A 20130-nucleotide genomic window follows, 5' to 3' on the forward strand; every position below is an offset into this window, starting at 1 on the left:
AGGGTATGAAACTCTCAAAAATTTAGTCAGACCACATGGCTGGTTAGATATAAAACTTGACTGCCCTGACCAAACTTGATGCCCACCAAAATACCAATTTATTAACTATAATTAAGTTAAAACTTGTAAAATAACAATGATTTAAATTTTAATGTGACGGTCAGGCAAGCGAATTTGAAAATATGGCAGTCCATGTTGAAAATATCCCATCCCAGGTGGTCAGGTATTTTGAATGCTAATGTCAGCTACAGTTTGACATTAATAAAAATGTAGGCTGTATGAAATAAGCACAGATTTACGACATCCTGTAGAAATGATGTATCAGGCAACTAGACAAATGAAAGAGAGGGAAGACAATAAGACAAAATACTGACAAATTTTCCTGAGGTAACATTCATCTGTCCCAGTGTCAAGTGTTATAATGTCATGTGTCCTCATGTCCCAGACGAGCGTCCCAATGCCCCAGCTAGATGTTTTAGAAGTTTACTGTACAATAAGATCACTTAATTGTGGAGGCAGTGGGACAGTTTAGTATTTAAAGCATTCACTTGTCATGTTGAAGACATGGGTTCAATTCCCCATATGGGTACAAAGTGTGAAGTCCATTTCTGGTGTCCTCGTCATTATAATACTAAAATATCACTAAAAGCAGTGGAAAACTACACTCACTCACACTCACTCACTGACTTACACACCTGTATAGGAGTCCCGGAGGATATCGATGGAGCTGATGAGTTTCCCGGCAACTGCATGATTGAGCCGACTGAGGACCAGTTCCTGGATTTGACCTGTGCACATCTTCAGACTCTTGCTGGTCTGAATCTGACCATTTTCATCAACGTCAACACCTGCAATATCCATTGTTTACTACATACTACATGAATGTTTGAAACAATCTTACAGCTCACATATTCAAAATAAGCTTTAAGCTCACACGTAAATATTTGAATCAAGACAATGATTTCTGGATAGTATGTACTTGCATTATAACCAAACCAAACTACTGCTTTGAATATGTCTGACAATGTACATAATTGGATCAAACAAAATTAATAACGCTGAAGTCATGTTTGGAATAAGAATCTAGTTTCAAAAGTAAAACCAACAATTCATTTATTTGAGTGACAGCACTGCATCCATTTCCCAATCTATCTCAATTCTCTTGCACTGACATCAATCAACCAACCAAACCTCTCCTACACTTTCACCAATCAACCAAACGCCTCTTGCACTTCCACCAACCAACCCATGCCCTCTTGAAATTCACTAAACAACACATCCCCTGTTGCACTTTCACCGAAAAAAAAACTTACTGAACTTGCACCAACCAACTAAATCCCTCTTCCACCGACACCAACCCTTCTTACACTGACACCAATCAACCAAAAACCTCTTGCACTGACACCAACCAACCAAACACCTCTTACATTGTAAGCAACAAACCAAACGCCTTTTGAAGTGGCATTAACCAATCAATTCCCTCTTTCTCTGTCATCCAACCAACTAACTTGCCCTTGAACAGCCATTCAACTAATCCAACCCCTCTGGCAATGTAACCTACCAACCAAACAAACCCCTTTCCACTGTTGTCCAATTAACCAATTCTCTTGAAAAGTCATCTAACAAACCAAACCACTCATGCATTGTAACCAACTAACAAATTCTCTCTTGCACAGTCACACATACCACTTGAAAAGAACTCACTCAGAAAATCATATTCCCCAGCTTCTTCAACAAGCTCATCTTTCATCTTCGAAATGGTCTCTGATATCAGAGATTTGATTTCATCCAGTTTTGACACTGCCATCTTGAGGAGGGACTTGTACAGTTCCTCCTCTTTCTCCCTGGCAAAGTCCAGTTTCTTTGGGGTGATAAGCATGTCACGGGCCATGTCAAACGCAGACATGATGAACATATTGAGGCACCTGGTGTGAGACTGGTTCAACACTGTTGATGCATTGATCAGATAGCTCTGAAGTGTCCTTCTTGTAAATAGTGCAAACTTTTGGTTAATCTCCTGAAATCGTTCAATATATTCACTTTCACCTTCATAGTAGTCCCGTGTTAAAGATTTCCTGATGGGCATCTTTCCTGCAACTATATCACTAAGGTATCCAAGCTTACACAGTTGTTGGTATGCCAAATTTGATGACACAAATGACATACTCTTAAAACCCTGGGACAAGTCTTTGTTTCCTGGCCATTTTGAAGTACTTGTTTGAAGGTCAAATGAGGATGACAGTCTTATTTGATTCGTTGGCGAACCTGGAGCGCCATCTGGTGGGTCTGTGTCAACAGTCCTTGACCCAGGAGGTGGAACTCGTACAAAGAACACAGGACGAAAATTTGTGACCTTCCCCAGTTCACTCAGTTCATTTATATCCTGGAAAAACAGAAAAGATACCATATTAGCTGAAAGTGAGTTTTCAGCATGTAAGTAATCTCACATAATCTGCAAATGAGACAAAATAGACAATTACCATTTCTGGACAGCCTGTAGTTTTGTTTTTGAAACCCTTTCACTTTAATATGTTGTATCAAGTTCAACTACTACTACATACCTGTAAGAGGATATCATAATTATGATTATTCACACAAAAAGGTGAAAATATCTGCTACTAATCTGCGCATTCTGGCAGTAAACAACTCTGTTGATAACAATGAAAGACACAGTAATCCCAAATCATCAGAATTCCCCAGTTCATAAAAAAGACTTATCTGTCTAGCAAGTTTCAACAATAAAAAATTAAACATCAGTGTTTCATTAATATAGCAAACTTCTACATTATGCTATGCCTTCACTCATTTAGGTTTTTGATACATAAAGTGGGTGACTTTAACATCAGTTTTAGCAAGATTTCAGTAATGTTGTGGCTAGGCACACCAGAAATGGGTCTCTCACAATAGGTCACATTGCACCCATATAGAGAATAGAACCAGGGTCTCTGACTTGATGAGCGAATGCCTTAACCACTAGGCTACCCCACTGTCACTCTAGATACTTTGAAAAGTGGATACCTGCAACTTGAAAATTATATGCCTTGTACTTCGAGAACAATTAGTCAGCTTGAATTCTAAATTTGTTTATGAGCACGTGCATTCGTAAGATAATTCATATGATAATGTTAAATTACAAGGATCTGGTGATATGTCTCACATCCTTTACACAAGTTGTTCACTGGTCAGGAGGGGGGCCATGGGTTGATGAACCCTCAATGTTTGTTTATGTTTCCTGAGCCCAAAGGACAAGGGAACATAAACAAACGGTGAGTACATCAACCCATGGGCCCTGATCGACCAGTGAACAACGTATTTATCTTACCAAACACTTCAATGTAAATTCTGAACTTCTTGAAGTATGGGTATAGGATCATATGCTTCAGCTCACCTGTGTGAATCAAATGATTCGAATCTTGCATCTTGCTGTTTTCCCCACAGGTACTGTCTAAATAAAATCACCACGTTGTATTTCCCCCTCTTAATATTTACAGGGACTAGATTTGAACATTTTGTCAAAATTTCTTTAAGGGACTGAGAGGCAAATCTGTGTGTAGCCAACACTAGACTTTGCACACAACACAAGAATAATAAATTGAGAGTTATCTACCTTTCATTAATTTGCTTTTGCAAAACATCAGTAATTTCCATGCATAATGCGTGATTCAATGTTATCTGAGATGAAGTACTACCACAAAGTACCAAATGAGTTGCCATTGCCACTCGCTCATAAGCGGGGTATACTAAAAATAATAGAGGAGTACTTAGCCAATCAGAAAACGACATTTATGTGTGAGGTAAGATAAACTACGATGTCATCATCGTGTTTGGGTATAACTTTCATGCGCTAGGACATTAACAGGTAACCATGATTTAAACTATGCCATTCTACAAGACAAGAGGTTTTGTATCCTGGTACATAATAGCCTGCTGAATATATTACCTCCCCTTGCAAGTTGAATGACCTGACCCAGTTTCCTACACTACTAATCTGGCTTAATCAAGATAACAACATAAGCAGGAGCTGATGAGTAAATGCCGATTATATGAAACTTGATTCAAACAAAGAGACGTCATATATTGTCTTCATGTATCCATTTCCATTGTGAGCAAATATTAATTGAAAATTGACAATGATATCGATCATGATGATACAGCTAAGACAATAAGAGGTCTGTATTGTCTATTCCAATATACAGATACCAGCATCAACGGACCTAAAATAACCACATTGTTATCCATATCACTGACAATAGCACACTACACAATGAGATTTTGGGCTCACTAAACACACCACATTCAGTTATACACTAGTTACAGCATTCATATAGTTCAATATGGACACAAACAGATCGCAGATGCACAATCTCTGAAAGTGACACCAGTGACATACAGTGACTATTAAAACGATGATAATTATCTCAACACCTACGGTTACTTGGCACAATTCCAATATTCTTTCAGATCACTGCTTCGATATATCAAAGCAAACTACACACAAAAACAAAACCTACACAATTCTTCAACACAAAGTGTTTGATGTTGATGTAGACATATATCTTTTATGTAGATGGAAACTACGCTGCTAGGGGTAACATTTCCAAACTGTACCATACACATACACACACAGGGTTTAACCTCGTTCAGGGAACCATTAATTATAAGTTTTAGAGGTCTTTGCAGGCATTACGAGGTTCCTGTGAAGTAACAGTGTAGAGGGCTGTATGTTTTGATAGTTTTTTAGAGCTTGAATCATTGACCATGTGAACTGATGGATGAAATTTATACAGATAACATCTCTGGAAGAAACAACTAAACACTCAGTACACCTTAGATACATTATGGGTAAAGTGAATAACATTGTGTCACTCCTGACATCGTGAATATTTGTGCATCCATCCTCTACATTTGAGCATACTGGATGCAGATTTGCAAGTTGTGTAAAATCCTGACACATCAGTAGTTCAAATATACTTTCACAAATCTGCAATGAATAATGAACTCTACGTTCCTGAAAAATGACAAGATTCTCAGAAAGTTCCAGCATCCCTTTTCAAAGTCACTGTTAAAGTTATTCATAATCTTCAACTGTTGATGACTTTGATTTAAGTTACCATTCTAATGTTCAAACTACTTCAGTTTTCTTTGTTGTTCAGCACCATATTCAGCAGTATTCCAGCATATATGTGCATGGTCTGTCTTATTTCCACTCTAGACCGGACAATCCAGTGACTCATCTTGAGCATTATTCTACACAACTGGGCAAATCGATGTTAAGACACTTTTCATTGTACAGTAAAATACTTTTATAACGAACTACAAGGGACCACTGAAATTAGTTTGTTATGTCCAAAGTTTGCTATTCACGAAAATCCATTGAAAGAGCAATAAAAGACACTGTACAGTATGACACATTCAGTTTATTCATACATTCTTTCATTCATATTACATACTTTTCACTACAAAGTCAGTAATCTTACATAGGCGCCCACCGCAGGTCCGAAAATTGATAAACTTAGCCTCGGTTTATTATCCAACCCCCTTACCATATAACCTGTAAGGGTGCATCATGAAATCACGGTGACGTCATCGAAAACCGGACAATTACGCACTCTTCACTCGCCAGAAGTATACAAAGCCAGGTCGTCAGTGACGGGCTTTACGGCCTCCGGCAATCTGATTGGTCAATAATGCAAAACTACAACTTCACGTGGGAGAAAAAACTGGAGCATGTTTTGTACACAAAAGTGATAGCCAATCAGATTGCCGGAGGTGGTAAAGCATGTAAATAAAGGTGGTCTGCTTCATCACTGTATTCGGGAATCAATTCCGGATATTCCGTCGTGCTGATTGGAAACGGCCTTCACGATGTCGATTGGTTTGCTCAGTTGACTATTCACACCATTAATTAGTGTTAACTGTGACTGCCGAGGATTTCAAAGTGAGCATCGGTAACTGGTACTGACACTAATTGAGTTCGTTCAGTTCGTTATTCACACTGTTAATTAGTGTTACCTGGGACTTGCGGGGATTGCAAATCAGTTCTCTATAGCTGGTAGGTTCGTTCTTGAGAATTCATTATTCACGACTTTTTTTATATGATAACATATATGGTTTACTTTTCTTGTGTAAAATATGATCACTTCAGAGATGAGATGCTGGTGTACATGTCTGCCTGTGTTGAAATGTGATGGCTGAACATGTATGCCAATGTTGTATTGTCAAGGTTCAAATGTTGCATAGGCATTCCAAGGTCAGCCATCAGTCTCCTATCACAGAAATGACTCAATGTAACAGATTAATTGTAATCAGGATTGTGACTTTTGACCCTGGCCACATCACGGTCTCCTTTCTCAACTCACACAGAATATGTGACAAGTGTATCTGTGGCAACAGATGTGCTGATATGAGCAAAGTAAGTCTTAGATTTACAGACACTGTGTCTCTTTATATGTGTACCTTACATTATGTCTTCACAACAAAGTGTTGACAAGAATGTCAGCTTGTCCAAAGTGAGATGACTGCGGTTAGAATATAGGTCCCCAACCAGTTATATGAGGCCAAAAGATAGATCAGGAGGGCATAGAAGACGACTTGGTATATGACATCTCCAAACTGTATTGCATCAACCTATGCTCATGACATCAATCAATGTCTGGTCCAGATTTACAGTTATTTTTGTTTGTTTACACTCTGCTGTCATAGAGCGGAAATTTTAGTTTGGGTGCTGCACAATCAAACAAACCCAAACAAACTTAAATGTTTATGTTGTTTTGTCACTTTTGCCAATGATCTATCAGTATCAGCTGGGGACACAAGAAATGGGCTTCATACACTGTAACCATGTAGGGAATCGAACCCAGAACTTTAGCACGAGGAGCCAATGCTTTAGCCACTCTGCTACCTCATCGCCCTTACATAAATAGAAAGATAAATGTAAATGAAATTTGGGCAGACCAACAGCCTTCACGCTATCTGGCTGTATTATACTGTATTACAAGGGACAATAACAAGCAGATGATAACACTGATTAAAAATACCCTTTCAGAATGTTACTTGATTTGAGAGGGCATCCTGTTCACATGAATGGATAGTGTGATGATTATAATATTGCATTAAGAGGATACACAACATATTGTGTACTTAGAAACATATACTCCCTGTCATTATCAAATCCTCAGGCACATTTCATAACACTAGTTTATTGCTTTCTGCGACATCCATATGCTGTCTAAGGGGACCTTTGAAATTAATTTGGGAGGTTATCTGGAACCTAAGTCTTATAGGTCAAGATGATCAAAATTCATACAAAAGTGGAAATGGAGAATGAGGACAATTTTTATGAACATACAACTTCTTTTATTCCGCAGGTGAAGTTTCAAAACAGATTGACAACATATGAGTCTACGTCGAAACGTCACCTATACTGGATAAAGAAGTTGTACATCCATAAAAAATTGTCCTCATTCTTTGTCATCTCAACTTCTAGAATGCCAGTCAAAGAAAACTTCAAGCAGTTTGGAAAGAAATTTTTCACAACAAAATGATTATCTGGAAAAATCAATCCGAATATTCATCAATTACTTTAGTATTTATTGTGCATGTATTAATTGTAGAATTCAACAAAAAATGCATATATGAAATGGAATGGAGAAGAAAAATTCAGCTTTCATCCCAAACATCCTTGTCTGTCAGAACCGGACATTGAGCCCTCTACAAGATAACATGAGTGTTTAACATCCACATGGCCTTCACAGGCCTGATCATTTATCCTGACCCAACTAAACTTACACTTAGTCTCTGTATATATAATTATAAAATATAACAAATAATCCCATTTAATTTGAAAAGGTGCTCCAGTAAGATGGGAGATTCAGAACTTGAGAGAATCTATTCCGGTACTTCATTTAGGGCTTTAACACTGCAGAGAGGGTTAGGCTGAAAGTTGGTTGGTTTGTTGATTAATGCCAGACTCATCAATATTCAAGCTATATGGCAGTTTGTAAACAATCGAACAGCATGAGGATCTACCTACGCAACTGGGATACAATGACATGTCAACCAAATCAATGAGGCTGTCCACCCAATCCCCTCAGTTTCTTCATAGTACTAGACAGAAAGAAAAGTAATAGGTTAATGGACTAGGAGACAGACAATCAGACAGACAGAAATGCAGATATATACTGTTTTGACAAATTAAGCATAGCTCTGCTTCACACAGTGTACACCTGTTCATCATTTGCCCTTCTTCACAGTCACCCAACAGAGGCTTCCACGAATACTGTGGTCTACTTGACAAATCCATGCAACACCGGCTCACTGAAAACGTGGATTGATCTGGCCTAATAGCCGTGAAGGGGTTAGTCCTATTACAGGGGTTGTGATTCTATATCTGGGACAAATTAACAATGAACACAGAGTACACACAAGAGAGTCAGATACTGTGAATTTATATAACAAGTGCATAAGAGACAGATACTGTATTACCTAACAAGCACAAAGGGCTCTTTGAGAAAACTGACAAGAGTGAGAATGAAGCAGATAATACCATACAAGAGTATCACAGAGAAGGCTTAGTTGCCAGGACAGGCACTACCGATACGTACCCAGGTACATGTCTACGCAAAGATACATACCTGAGCCATATTTGAACATAGAGGCAGAGACATACCCTCAGGACATGTCCACACAGCATTGCACAGTTTCCTTGATGAGGGCCCACTTGCACAAAGCAATCTTAGCGCTATGACTATCTTAAGCCTTTGTTGAAGAATGGGAGTTACAATCATTGTACTGCTACGATCGCTTCGTGCAAGTCAGCCCAAAACTTGCATACTACTGAAGATTCATTTCATTGTATTACATAAGAAACAAGCATACGCAATGATGCATATGTCATGTTGCATAAACCACAATGAGGTAAAAGGGAAGTACAGATTGAACCAATCTCAATTTGGGGTTGCGGAACATGGCCTCATCCCTTAAGTTACAATACTTGGACTCTGTGGTCATACATAAACTTATTATCCTTAAGATAAATTCATCGAATTCTGACGGGTTCATAGCCAAAGCATATGAAACCATGTAGGCAGATTTGTCAGGGTGTACAAACTACATGGGTTGTACAAATGACCTTGACCTCAGAGGAATGTGGTTGCCAAATGGCTGATTGCCTCAAAATTTTAGAGTTGACTTACACAGTTATGAGTATATACAAAGCAATAAAATTATTGCCATAATTACTTATTTGGTTGCATCAATAAATGTAGCCAAAAGATAAAATGTTTCTGTATCTTACTTGTCATTTAGCAAAACCTCAAATTTGTTCATTTTTATCACAAACTAAGCTATCCCAAGTTATCTCTCTTGAAGACTGTTCAGGAAATATCATGGTGAAATGTTTTGCATCTCATTCTGCAGAATGTTGAATGTTGTTGTTTGAAGGTAAGCTAAGTCAGAAGATCTTAAGGGTTACAATAAAATCATCACATAGTGTTTTGAAAGGGTGTACAGGGCTGTAAGACCACTGTAAATTTACAAGGGTCTTACAGTCCTGTACACCAGGCAGTGTGACCAATAATATCCTGGGTACAAATGTGTAGTAACCTTGCTGCCAAACACTTCAGCACAAATAATATAGGTTATATGTAAAAACACCTTTTCAGTAAAGTATAGCTTCTAACATCAACTTACACTTGTCAGAGGGTTACACAAAGTGATCTATACCTCTAGTCATCAGACTTCCGAGTTTATGGAAGCTATGGTGACTGAGTGTATTAGATCACAGTTCGGTGCCTCAGTGTCAGCATCAAATCAAAGAGTACTAGAATCTGTACTATACAAAGAAACTGGAATCCTGACTATGAGACATGTTACATATGATCATTGTCTAAATGGCTTTGCGTATTCCTCTAATACAAAATACACAAGAAAATACTGAAAATTATATATGATATGTCTGAGACAGTTTAATGCCACCTAATACTGCTTATATGGTGATATTACTGAATTTCCACAAACTAGGTGAGCTGGGCATACAGATCAACTGTGACCTCCCTGACCTCATTACCTCCCTTCCCATCTGAACTGCTCACCACAGAGGCCAAATACCCCCAGAGATAACCTGAACTTGACCCTGTATGAAATTTGCTGAAGAACCCTTCACATATCTTGTAGTGCTTGCCATAGGCCTTACTCCCAGGATCACAGTTCAGACACGTGGAGATTGTATAAGTATAATAATCCCTCCTTTACCTTAAGCCGTTGTTAATCATTCATCTAACAACTTATCATCCAAGAATTCATTAGTGTAATACTTGACACTACTAAGGATGGGACCAGTCACAATTTACTGTGACTGTTGGAGCCCTGGCTAAAAGTGTTTAGATGTACATGGTGGCATGAAACTGGTCCTGTGCATATTAATAATAGTAATAATAGCCCTAGCCCCAGTTTCTCTTTAATTTAAATATGAGAAAATGAATTTCCCAAAAAGATATGAAATCAATTTCATACTCAAGCATAATCCGTGAGGCAATATGAGTTTGGTGGATTAAGATTACTGAAGTTGTTTAGGCTTTGTTATTTTAAAATGCACTTGAGTTAAAAATTTAGCTGTCAAATTGTCAAACTCAAATCGAAATTTGAGTAAACACTTAAGTTTGTTTGGAGCAATTGAGGCCAGGTCACAAATCAGTTCAAGTTAAGAAACATTAGTTCTGACATGTCCTTGAATGGGTGACCATATTTGGTTGCAGGATTCCAGAGAGTTTCCAAGTGTTTCGACCTGCCCCACAATGAACCACATGGGGTCTCAGAGCTGAGACATGTAAGGCAAGTGCGTTTGTTCAAAATTGCCTCTGTTCACCTTGTAAAACCAGGTACCTGGTGAGATAAATCATTTTACAATTAACCTTCTAGTGCCTCACAGGCAGCTTTGGTTACCTGGGGTAATACTGTCCATCATATTGAATGTGCTCAGAGCAGGCTCTGCGGCATGGAGTTACGCCCTTATAAGTGGCGTTATTATCATTATATTGTGAATACACTGAGTGAGTGAGTTTAGTTAGCAATATTCCAACAATATCACAGTGGGGGACACCAGAAAGGGGCTTAACACAATTTAGGCTCAAGTGGGGAATTGATCCTGGGCCTTTGGCCTGACGAGCGAATGCTTTCACCACTAAGCTACCCAACCTCTCCAATGAATACGATGAGTATGACTGAAAGTAGTCTACCTCACACATTCGTTTCCCTACTGCCAGTCCCTCCCTGCAATGGTAAAGCCCTAAACGAAGCAAGTCTAGATTTCTTCAGGTTCTGCGTATCCCATCTCTCTTGTTACAACTCAGATAAGATTATATGTTACTATCAAAATGATTTTCTTTCAGACACTAAGCGTTAGTCTAGATCAAAAGCTCTATCTTTACTTAAACATAAAGACAGAAATAATGCATGCACAATGGCAGCAATCTGTAAACATCAGTAGTGAGTGAGTGATTAGCATTGCATGCCACTTTTAGCAATACAGTGGAAGCTGTCAAAACTGGAATCTGTCCAATCAGGCAAGTTGTCCACACCGGCATAAAATCTCAGTCCCATCTGTGACTCGTACGTATATCATCAGCTCTACAATGCAGCACCCTGTCTGAACCATACCATTTCTTCAGTCCCAATGGGGGTCGGTTTAGACACCTTCCACTGTATTCCAGCAATATCACTAAGGGGGAAATCAGAAATGGACTTCACTCATTGTACCCATGTGGGGAATGGAACCCTTGGTCTTTGGCGTGAGAAGCAAATGTATGAACCACTAGGCTACCCATCTGCAACTTGCACTGTAACCATGAAGTTTTATTGCTAGTGTCATGTGACTAACTACATGTTTGGGTTGTCCTGTAGGTACCTGGGTCCTAGCTGGGATCTATCAGACTCAAGAACCCAAGAAACCATCTGTGCTGTAACGAAAAACACAGCAACTATGTTTGACAGTGATTCCTTACCAGTAACAGATTTGTCTAATCAGCACTTTCTGATAGACTTGTACAAGTCATTAAGGTAATATTAATAGTTGAAATGACAATTTCTAACAAATATAAATAAATTATAAATACACTGTCCCTCTAACAGGCAGACATCGTAAGTGTCCTATCGTCTGAATTTGGCTCTTAAATAACTGAATTACTCTACATCCATCAGTTTAGAATTCAGTATATCCTTGAAGCAAGGCTACAATTTGGGCTGCTGAGTTGCTGTTATCAACCATCAGACCCTTGGACATATGTGGGCTGGACAATACATGTGATAACCTCAACTACATGACGTTATATGTCTGTCTTATCAGTATCTTCAGACAATGTATCCTGTCTTGCACAGGCATTAAACCATGTTAACAGGACAGAATTACTAAATGGTTGTTACCTTTGAATAATTAGTCAAACTAATACAACCACAGCTTTTCTGCAGAAAACTTCACACAGGTTCCCAGACATCAGGGTCAAGAGGATACAACTCAATGACCATACCAACCAATACCATTTTATGTTCACTATTAATGGGGCGGTGGGTTAGCCTAGCCTTCGCTCATCATGCCAAAGAAATGGGTTAAATTCCCAACACAGACATGAGAATGACAAATCGTAAAAAGCACTGAAAAATCTAGCCGGGGATCAAGGGGGGCATTTTCCCCCGAAGTGTTGTTTACCACAGACGCAAAGGTACGGTACTTCACTCCTTATACATTATCCCTAGAATAGTTTACTGACTGTGCAATATACTAAGAACTGGGGTTCAGGAACTCACATCGCATAGGTTTCGCTGGTTCACTTCTCATTAGAAATATAAACTTCACACACAGTTAGCAAACACTTCTGTGTTTCACGAACAGCGCTTCCCTTTCGACATCACAATCCCTCACCCCTTCTCAAATTTTTATTGCAAATTTACATTGATCTTAGAAATGGTCAAAATGAAACCAAAAACACGGAAATCAGTGGATTCGTGGAAAATGCTAACCTTTGCCTACATGAGTACAATGTGTAAAGCCCATTTCTGGTGTTTCCCACCCATATTGTTGAAATATTGCTAAAAGGGGAGTAAAACTGAACTCATGCACTCATTATCACAGTGGACAAAAAAAATCCAACCACCATGATGTTGACTGTTCATTGGTATGGAGGAAACGGTGGTGCAATAAATATTCAAAATGGATTCCATTTTGGAATTGAAACAGCATACAGTTATAAATGAGTCTTGCAGATGAAACTGTGTTTTGCTCGACACATTTACCTCTGACTTATGACTACTTTGAGCAACATTCCAGACATATATCAACTTGGTCTGAAAGGATTGCCATTAGCAATGCATGTGAAACTGAAAGATAATATCATCCTTGGTGACAAAGATGTCACCAGAGCATTTAGTACCCAGTGTGAGAGGCTCATCTCGGAATCTTAATTTGTTGCCCCAAATCCCATCCCAGTGTTTCACCTAGACCAACAGAAAAAGGGGTCCACTGCATCATCAATTACAAATTTCTAGGGTCGTTACATGAAATAGGACAGTCATGTAAGGTATTAAAATGATGTTGGACTCAAATCTTTGAAGTCATTTAGAAGTGAAATGCACAAGAAAAGCCAGATTTATGGAGTTCAACTTCTTTATTGTGAATAACATGACATTTCGGAGTGCACACTTGCTCCTTCATCAGGTGATGAAGGTGACTTCACAATGAAGAAGCTGACATTCATAAGTTTTTTCTTTTGCTGCAGACTGCACTGTAAAAGTTTAATAATTATCTTATTACGAGAACTTTTTATTTCATGTCACAAACTAGGAACAGCAGCTATTATTGTGCATCCCAGGGTGACACAGTATATGTTTATTTCTGCATCCACTGTATACATTTGTGCATTTTGGTTGCACACATCTGTGTTACATAAAACCTGCCATCCTCACTCCTGTGGGGTCAATTATCGATGAAGAAATTCTTTTGACATGCTTTCATAATTAGAAACAGTAAACGAAAGTCCTGAATGATACTGTCAGTATTATCATGATTTAACGTGTCCCAGTAGCATTGGATTGGTTCAAGTGTAAAAAGTTGATTATAGTGGTCTATTTTTGTATCTATGACATTGTATGATTAGCAACTGTGGGGACTGTGTCTTGTTTGAGAAAGACCAGCTTGTCACCACACAACTGGCCAGCTCTTACCAATCTTGTAGTGAACCCCTTATGTAATAAGTAAATGAGTGAATGAGTTTAATTTTACGCGGCACTCGACAATATTCCAGCTATATGGCAGCGGACTGTATATGAACGTGTCTGGACCAAACAATCAACAATCAACAGCATGAGCATCAATCTGTGCAAGTGGAGACCAATGACGTTGAGCCTGACCACCTGATCCTGTTAGTTGCCTCTTAGTCAAGCATAGTCGCCTCTTGTGGCAAGCATGGGTTGCAGAAGACTCATGCACTATTTTGCCCCGGGTCTCCACGGGTCATGTAACAAGTGAATGCTGATAGGGTTACATGTGCCATCGAACAAGCACTATTCACAAAACCATGGAACAATGATACTGACATAACCACAAAAGTTGACCAAATGAAAAAACAAAAATTTTACACAAACTAATTAAGGAAATGAATTTGATGAAAATGTTTTTGAACTTAAAGTAAATATTATATTATTATTTATTCAGCTTGTTAAGAGACCTGTTTCTTTCATACATCACCCCACAAGGTTTTATACAAGCTCCATACGACTGTCTCACATGCCACTTCTGTGACTATTATTTAGGGACGATGAATACAAACATAACAAGTCTGAGATAGCAAAAATGACAAGGGCTTGCAATGAAATAAACTAGGATTAAGGTATAAACTGACTGATGGGCTCTTAGACCTTTATACAATTCTTGCCAGTGAGACCCTTTTAGTGAAAATATAGCCCTTGAAGCCATCTTAAGCAAAAACAATCATTTCTGAATCAACACGATGTGTAGATGTAACTAACAGAGTTCCAGATATGTTGCGTATTTGTGTATAATATGCTGAAAAAAAGTTGAAACATGCAAGAAAAATAAAGGCCCAGCATATGAAAAAACAACTAAATATTTTTATTTATGCTACGTCAAAATAATGATGCATGTTTACCAAATACATCAAAATCATGTTGCATGTCTTATAACTTATTTTCTTCTTATCTCCAAATATACATGGTTAAAAGATCTTCAATAATTTGAAGCATAATTTAGATGCACAACACAGATAGAATAAGAGTCATGGTTTATGTCATATTTAAGATTTCACTTTCTTAGTAAAGTACAAATTCTAGTTTCGAACCCGCACCCTCAGAGTCAGGCACCTAATCACCAGCACACAAAGTAAGCCGCCTAGCCCACTCAGCCACTGCGAATTCCACAAAAATGAAAGTTGGACAACCGGTAGTCTAGACTGCGTACATTGTGCAGCCCTCGGATAAGTATGAACTGGCACGGCTCCCATGGCCAAAAGCTATGATTACACGATGCCATTTAGAAAGTGGTCAAATGCAACATATGTCATATTTGGGATTTCACTTTGTCAGTAAAGCACAAATTCTACTCCTTTTTTTTAGGTTCAAATCCCTGATGGGACTCAACCAAAAAAGTACTAGAATTTGTACTTTACTAAGAAAGTGAAATCCCAAATATGACAAGTGGATGAAGCCATGTTAGCCAATAGCTATAATTTATCATTATCAGTTAACTTGGATGATTTTGTCTTCCATCTATTATCAAGAACAAAAAAGTACCACCTCTTCAACTTGTTGTTTGAAATACACACCCAGATTTTAAAAACATTGTGGGTATCAAAAAGTATGAAAACCCACTTGAAATTGGAAGTACCCACTTAGTTTCAAAAGTATGGGTATCACATTCACATAGACAAAAGCTTATCTGGAGCTCTGACCTAAGACCATTTAGAACATAGGTGATACAAAAATGACAGGTCGTCTTGGAGTCAATATACCATGTGAAAGACTTTATCTAGGTTAAACTCCTTCAAGGCAGGTATAATACTACAAAACCAACAGTAGTCCAAATTTGTACAAGCGCTTGTCTACACATGCACGCAACCCCCTATACTACTCCTAGCTACACACACACATGTGCATGAGTGTTACCATAAGACCAAAACCTTTAAACCTCATTCCACTTATGCTTATTATAGACTGCAATAGACAGGCTTTTCATTCTAATACTGGGGCCAAGCCAGTAGTCTGGGCAATAGACTTATATCTAGTCTCTGAAATTAGCATATTTTACAGAAATAAGTGTGTTTAGTTTATCCCGTATTTCGCAATATGTTGATAATCATAGTGTATATTGATAAACTGCACATATCTACGCTCAGAAGCATGCTCTTGGCACTACATTATCACAATAAAATACATATATAACATATACAGAGCTAAGACACCTACAATGGACAGGTGCATAATGCATAAACAATAAAGGTTAATAAAGATAATTTTGAGAAAAAGAGGTAGGTTTGAAGTTTGATTTAAAAGAGTTTAGAGATTCAGTTCCACAAGACAGGGGAATATTTCGGCAACATCACGGCGGGGTGCACCAGATGGGGACCTAACACACTGTATCCATATATTACAGAAAAATACTGTTTGTACAAAAATTACCATAAGATACCATAAGATATAATGAATAGGAGTCCAGAGACTGGTTCATTTGCTGATATGCCGAGGGTTCATTGTTTATACAGAAAGAAGATCTGTTTGTTGGGCATTTTAGAAGTATGGCGAGTCACAAAAAAGTAAGATTCTTTATGGATAACAACTTCACTTATTGTACTTGATGCGTCGTTTCAGTATGGATTCATATACAGTTGTCAAACAAAATCATGTAACTAGAAGAAGTTGTTATCCATAAAGAATGTATATAGAGATGTTGGGTTTTGAAAATACATGTTCTCTGAATTTGCGTTCGATCTTATCAAAACTCATATCAGTAGAGATGGTGAACTACTGTGTGGCTGGAAACTGCCATTCGTCAAGTACAAAGCTGGACTTGAAACTGACAAAAGTTTGCACCAGTTTCCGTCAGATCCAGTCATCCAAGAAAAATGGATGTAGTTTGTTTGCAACCCACAGACATAAAAACATGTCATGTGTAGAAGTATCACACCTGCCTAATTACACAATGTGGCAGAGAAAGGACTCTGGTGCACGAGTAATAAATCAATTATATTGTTTACGGCATATAGCATGATAGGTGTTAAGTTCAAACTGCATGTGGTCAATGATTGAAGCTGTTTATATTGTCTTTAGCAGACAGGCAGAAAGACACTGTCAATAAACCAGACATTGAGCTTTCTCTGTGACAGAGGCTGCTTGCTACAATCAACAATTTTTTTAACGTAACGATTAGATTATTTACACAACCAAGATTACACTACTGCTCACAACCTCATACTCCAGGCATTCATACAGTTTAAAGCTCCATGAACCTATTCTTTGCGCATATGTTATGGGTACAGCGCAGCTCAGCTGTTGAAACCGTTTTCCTCCAAGAGCTGGGGGAAATTTAGCGAATCGTTTGAATTCCGATTTCGCGGGCCTTTTTTCATCGCATATTTTTTCAACTTTATAGGTTGAATTGAACATTTTTGATGATTTGTTTCGGTAAGTGCATGCCGAATGGTATCAGAATTAGCAAAGTTGTATTTTACGTTGCATGTGACCTTTAACGATGAAAGACAAAGATTTGAGCTCATCCTCATCAACAACATGTTCAAGTACATCCTTACTACGTGAAGATTATGTTATCTTTGTCACCAGCCATGCAGTTTCAATGCAGGATTAATTGGTGGCAATACACATTTGACCGACCCCTCGCCTTGTGCAAAATAAGAATGTGCTGATTATTGTGCAAACATATATTTGGGCAGTTCTTTTCATGCCAAGATCCAGAACAGACTGGACTGAAGAGCTTTTAAATGATAAATGCACTAGCCAAGAACACTGAGATTTTGTTGGTGTTGACACAACTTGCTAGATTAGATAGCTGCCATTTGAACAGTTTCTACTGTAGTATATCAAGAAAAGTGTGCCTTTCAGTACATAAAAATATGAGGAATTTTTAATCATTTCCAGAATATATCACTTATATTTTGGCTCCATTTTAATGGAAACCGGTAGGCTTGACGTAGCCCTAACCACAACCATGAAACACGTACAGGAAGTTATGAGGACTTTTGTATCACTTTCAAAATACATCATTAATGAATTCATCTTACCTTATCAAATAAGTGATCTGAGACAAATCCATACACAAGAAGTGGAGTAGCGTTCTCCACACACTTCTGCAAGACTGCTTCCACAGAATCCCCATACTTGGACGGTGACACAACCAACTGAGAACCAAACCTCAACAGCGGATGATTAATGGTAACTTCCAACACTGCTGTTCCATTGGCAACATCAGCACTACTACCATCCAAAAGTTCAAGGTCATTTTTGGGAATTGTGTTCCAGGGTCCGTTGTAAGCCTCTAAGTTGTCCACCAAGTCATAATCATCTGGCAGCGACAGGCTAACGGACAGAGTGTCTCCACGGCGAAACCGAACCATTCGGAACTTAGAGTCATTGTCTCTTTCATCTAGCGATGGAAATATCGCTTTGTTGAAGATTTCATTTACGATACGTGACTTTGCGTAAGGTGTCTGGCCCAACACAATAATTGTCTGTGGTTTCTCAATGACTGACAACACCTCCGATTCTTCCTCTTTCAGAAGCTCGGCTGTCACAATTTGAGCTGGAACACAGAGACAAAAAATGCTTTTAAACTTTCTTTCTTTACAGAAATGCTGAATCAACATTTTTCAAATCTGGAATAACATTAAACTTTCTGAACCATTTTCTGTGGAAAAAGCAGACTCCTTGCTGTCCTCACTGATACTAGATTTATAGAAAACCACTTAGGAAAATTTTAAAATCTTACTTCAATCAATATTTTTTAGATGGTCAGCTTGCAAATAAACGTAAAATCTAGCATTGGTTTAAAAGAAAGTGTCCTTTAACTTCATTTTATATCAGATGAATTATCAAATAATATATTCATAAACATATATATTTTACTTCCTTTATATTTTATTTTGTTTGTTTGTTTGTGTTTGTTTTTTACAATGCACTCAGCAATTTTCCAGCTATATGACAGTTGTGTGCAGATAATTAAGTCTGGGGTAGACAAACCAGTGTCTGACATCATAAGCATTGGCAGCCTCTTATCATAGTCTCGTGACAAGCATTAGTTACTGAAGACCAACTGTAATCCAGATCTTCACAGGGTTTACATTCACGTTAGCCATCAAATGTTGGATATAAATCAGGTACTGACAGATTAGCAGATATGCCAGGGAAGTACAACATGAAACTTCATTAGTTCCCATAAGGAAATGATAATGTATTGTTTCAAGTAAATGACCACCCAAACTTGAAAATTCCACTTGTTTCATCTTACAAATTTCCATTAGTTTCATACACTCAGTTTGATGCTCGTTAGCACGCTTCATCCATGGAGTATACAATAAAATGTTAAAATGACATTTTGATTAATGCATGCTTCACACTTTCCCCCAAACAATCATCTGCATTTCAGTATATTTCTTGTAAATTGAGTGCCAAACAACAAACAGAGAATTTAAAGCATTTCAAGTAAACATAAACCAAATTTCATATTAACTGGTCCCCACATTGTGCAACAAAATTGTGTAACAAAATTTATATGATTTCTGAATCTTGCTTTGGTCTTGCTTATTGTTCCAAAGAACTTGCTCATTATATTAATCACAATATCATAAAAACATTTGGTTGTTATGAAAATCACACAACTATCTAATCCTGTAACTGACTTTCCATTTTCTGATCTAATGAAACACTTCTGCTTAAAGTGTCAAAGGCCCGCACTGTTCTGTGAAAATGAATCTATCCAAATTATAATCCACATTTTGCATCTGGACACCTGCCACTTCCATCCACCATTCATAGAATCTAAATGAATAAATGTGCAAATGATAGCATTCCATTTAGAATATAAGGAATATTAATCGAAACAAAGTTTGTATTCATTAC

The 20130-nt window shown here is 37.9% G+C and overlaps 1 protein-coding gene across 1 annotated transcript in view; it reads right to left on the reverse strand.

The window, feature by feature from the left end:
- The window catches only part of LOC137296379 (dual serine/threonine and tyrosine protein kinase-like), a 37019-nt gene that overhangs the window by 15367 nt on the left and 1522 nt on the right, over positions 1 to 20130 (reverse strand). The window contains exons 2-4 of the mRNA XM_067828163.1: positions 18297 to 18814; positions 1705 to 2383; positions 696 to 848 (exon numbers count right to left, since the gene is read on the reverse strand). Coding sequence (XP_067684264.1) covers positions 696 to 848; positions 1705 to 2383; positions 18297 to 18814 — 1350 coding nt within the window. The remainder of the gene's footprint in view (positions 1 to 695; positions 849 to 1704; positions 2384 to 18296; positions 18815 to 20130) is intronic.

This window comes from Haliotis asinina, chromosome 9 (genome assembly GCF_037392515.1).
Source record: "Haliotis asinina isolate JCU_RB_2024 chromosome 9, JCU_Hal_asi_v2, whole genome shotgun sequence".
Lineage (NCBI taxonomy): Eukaryota > Metazoa > Mollusca > Gastropoda > Lepetellida > Haliotidae > Haliotis > Haliotis asinina.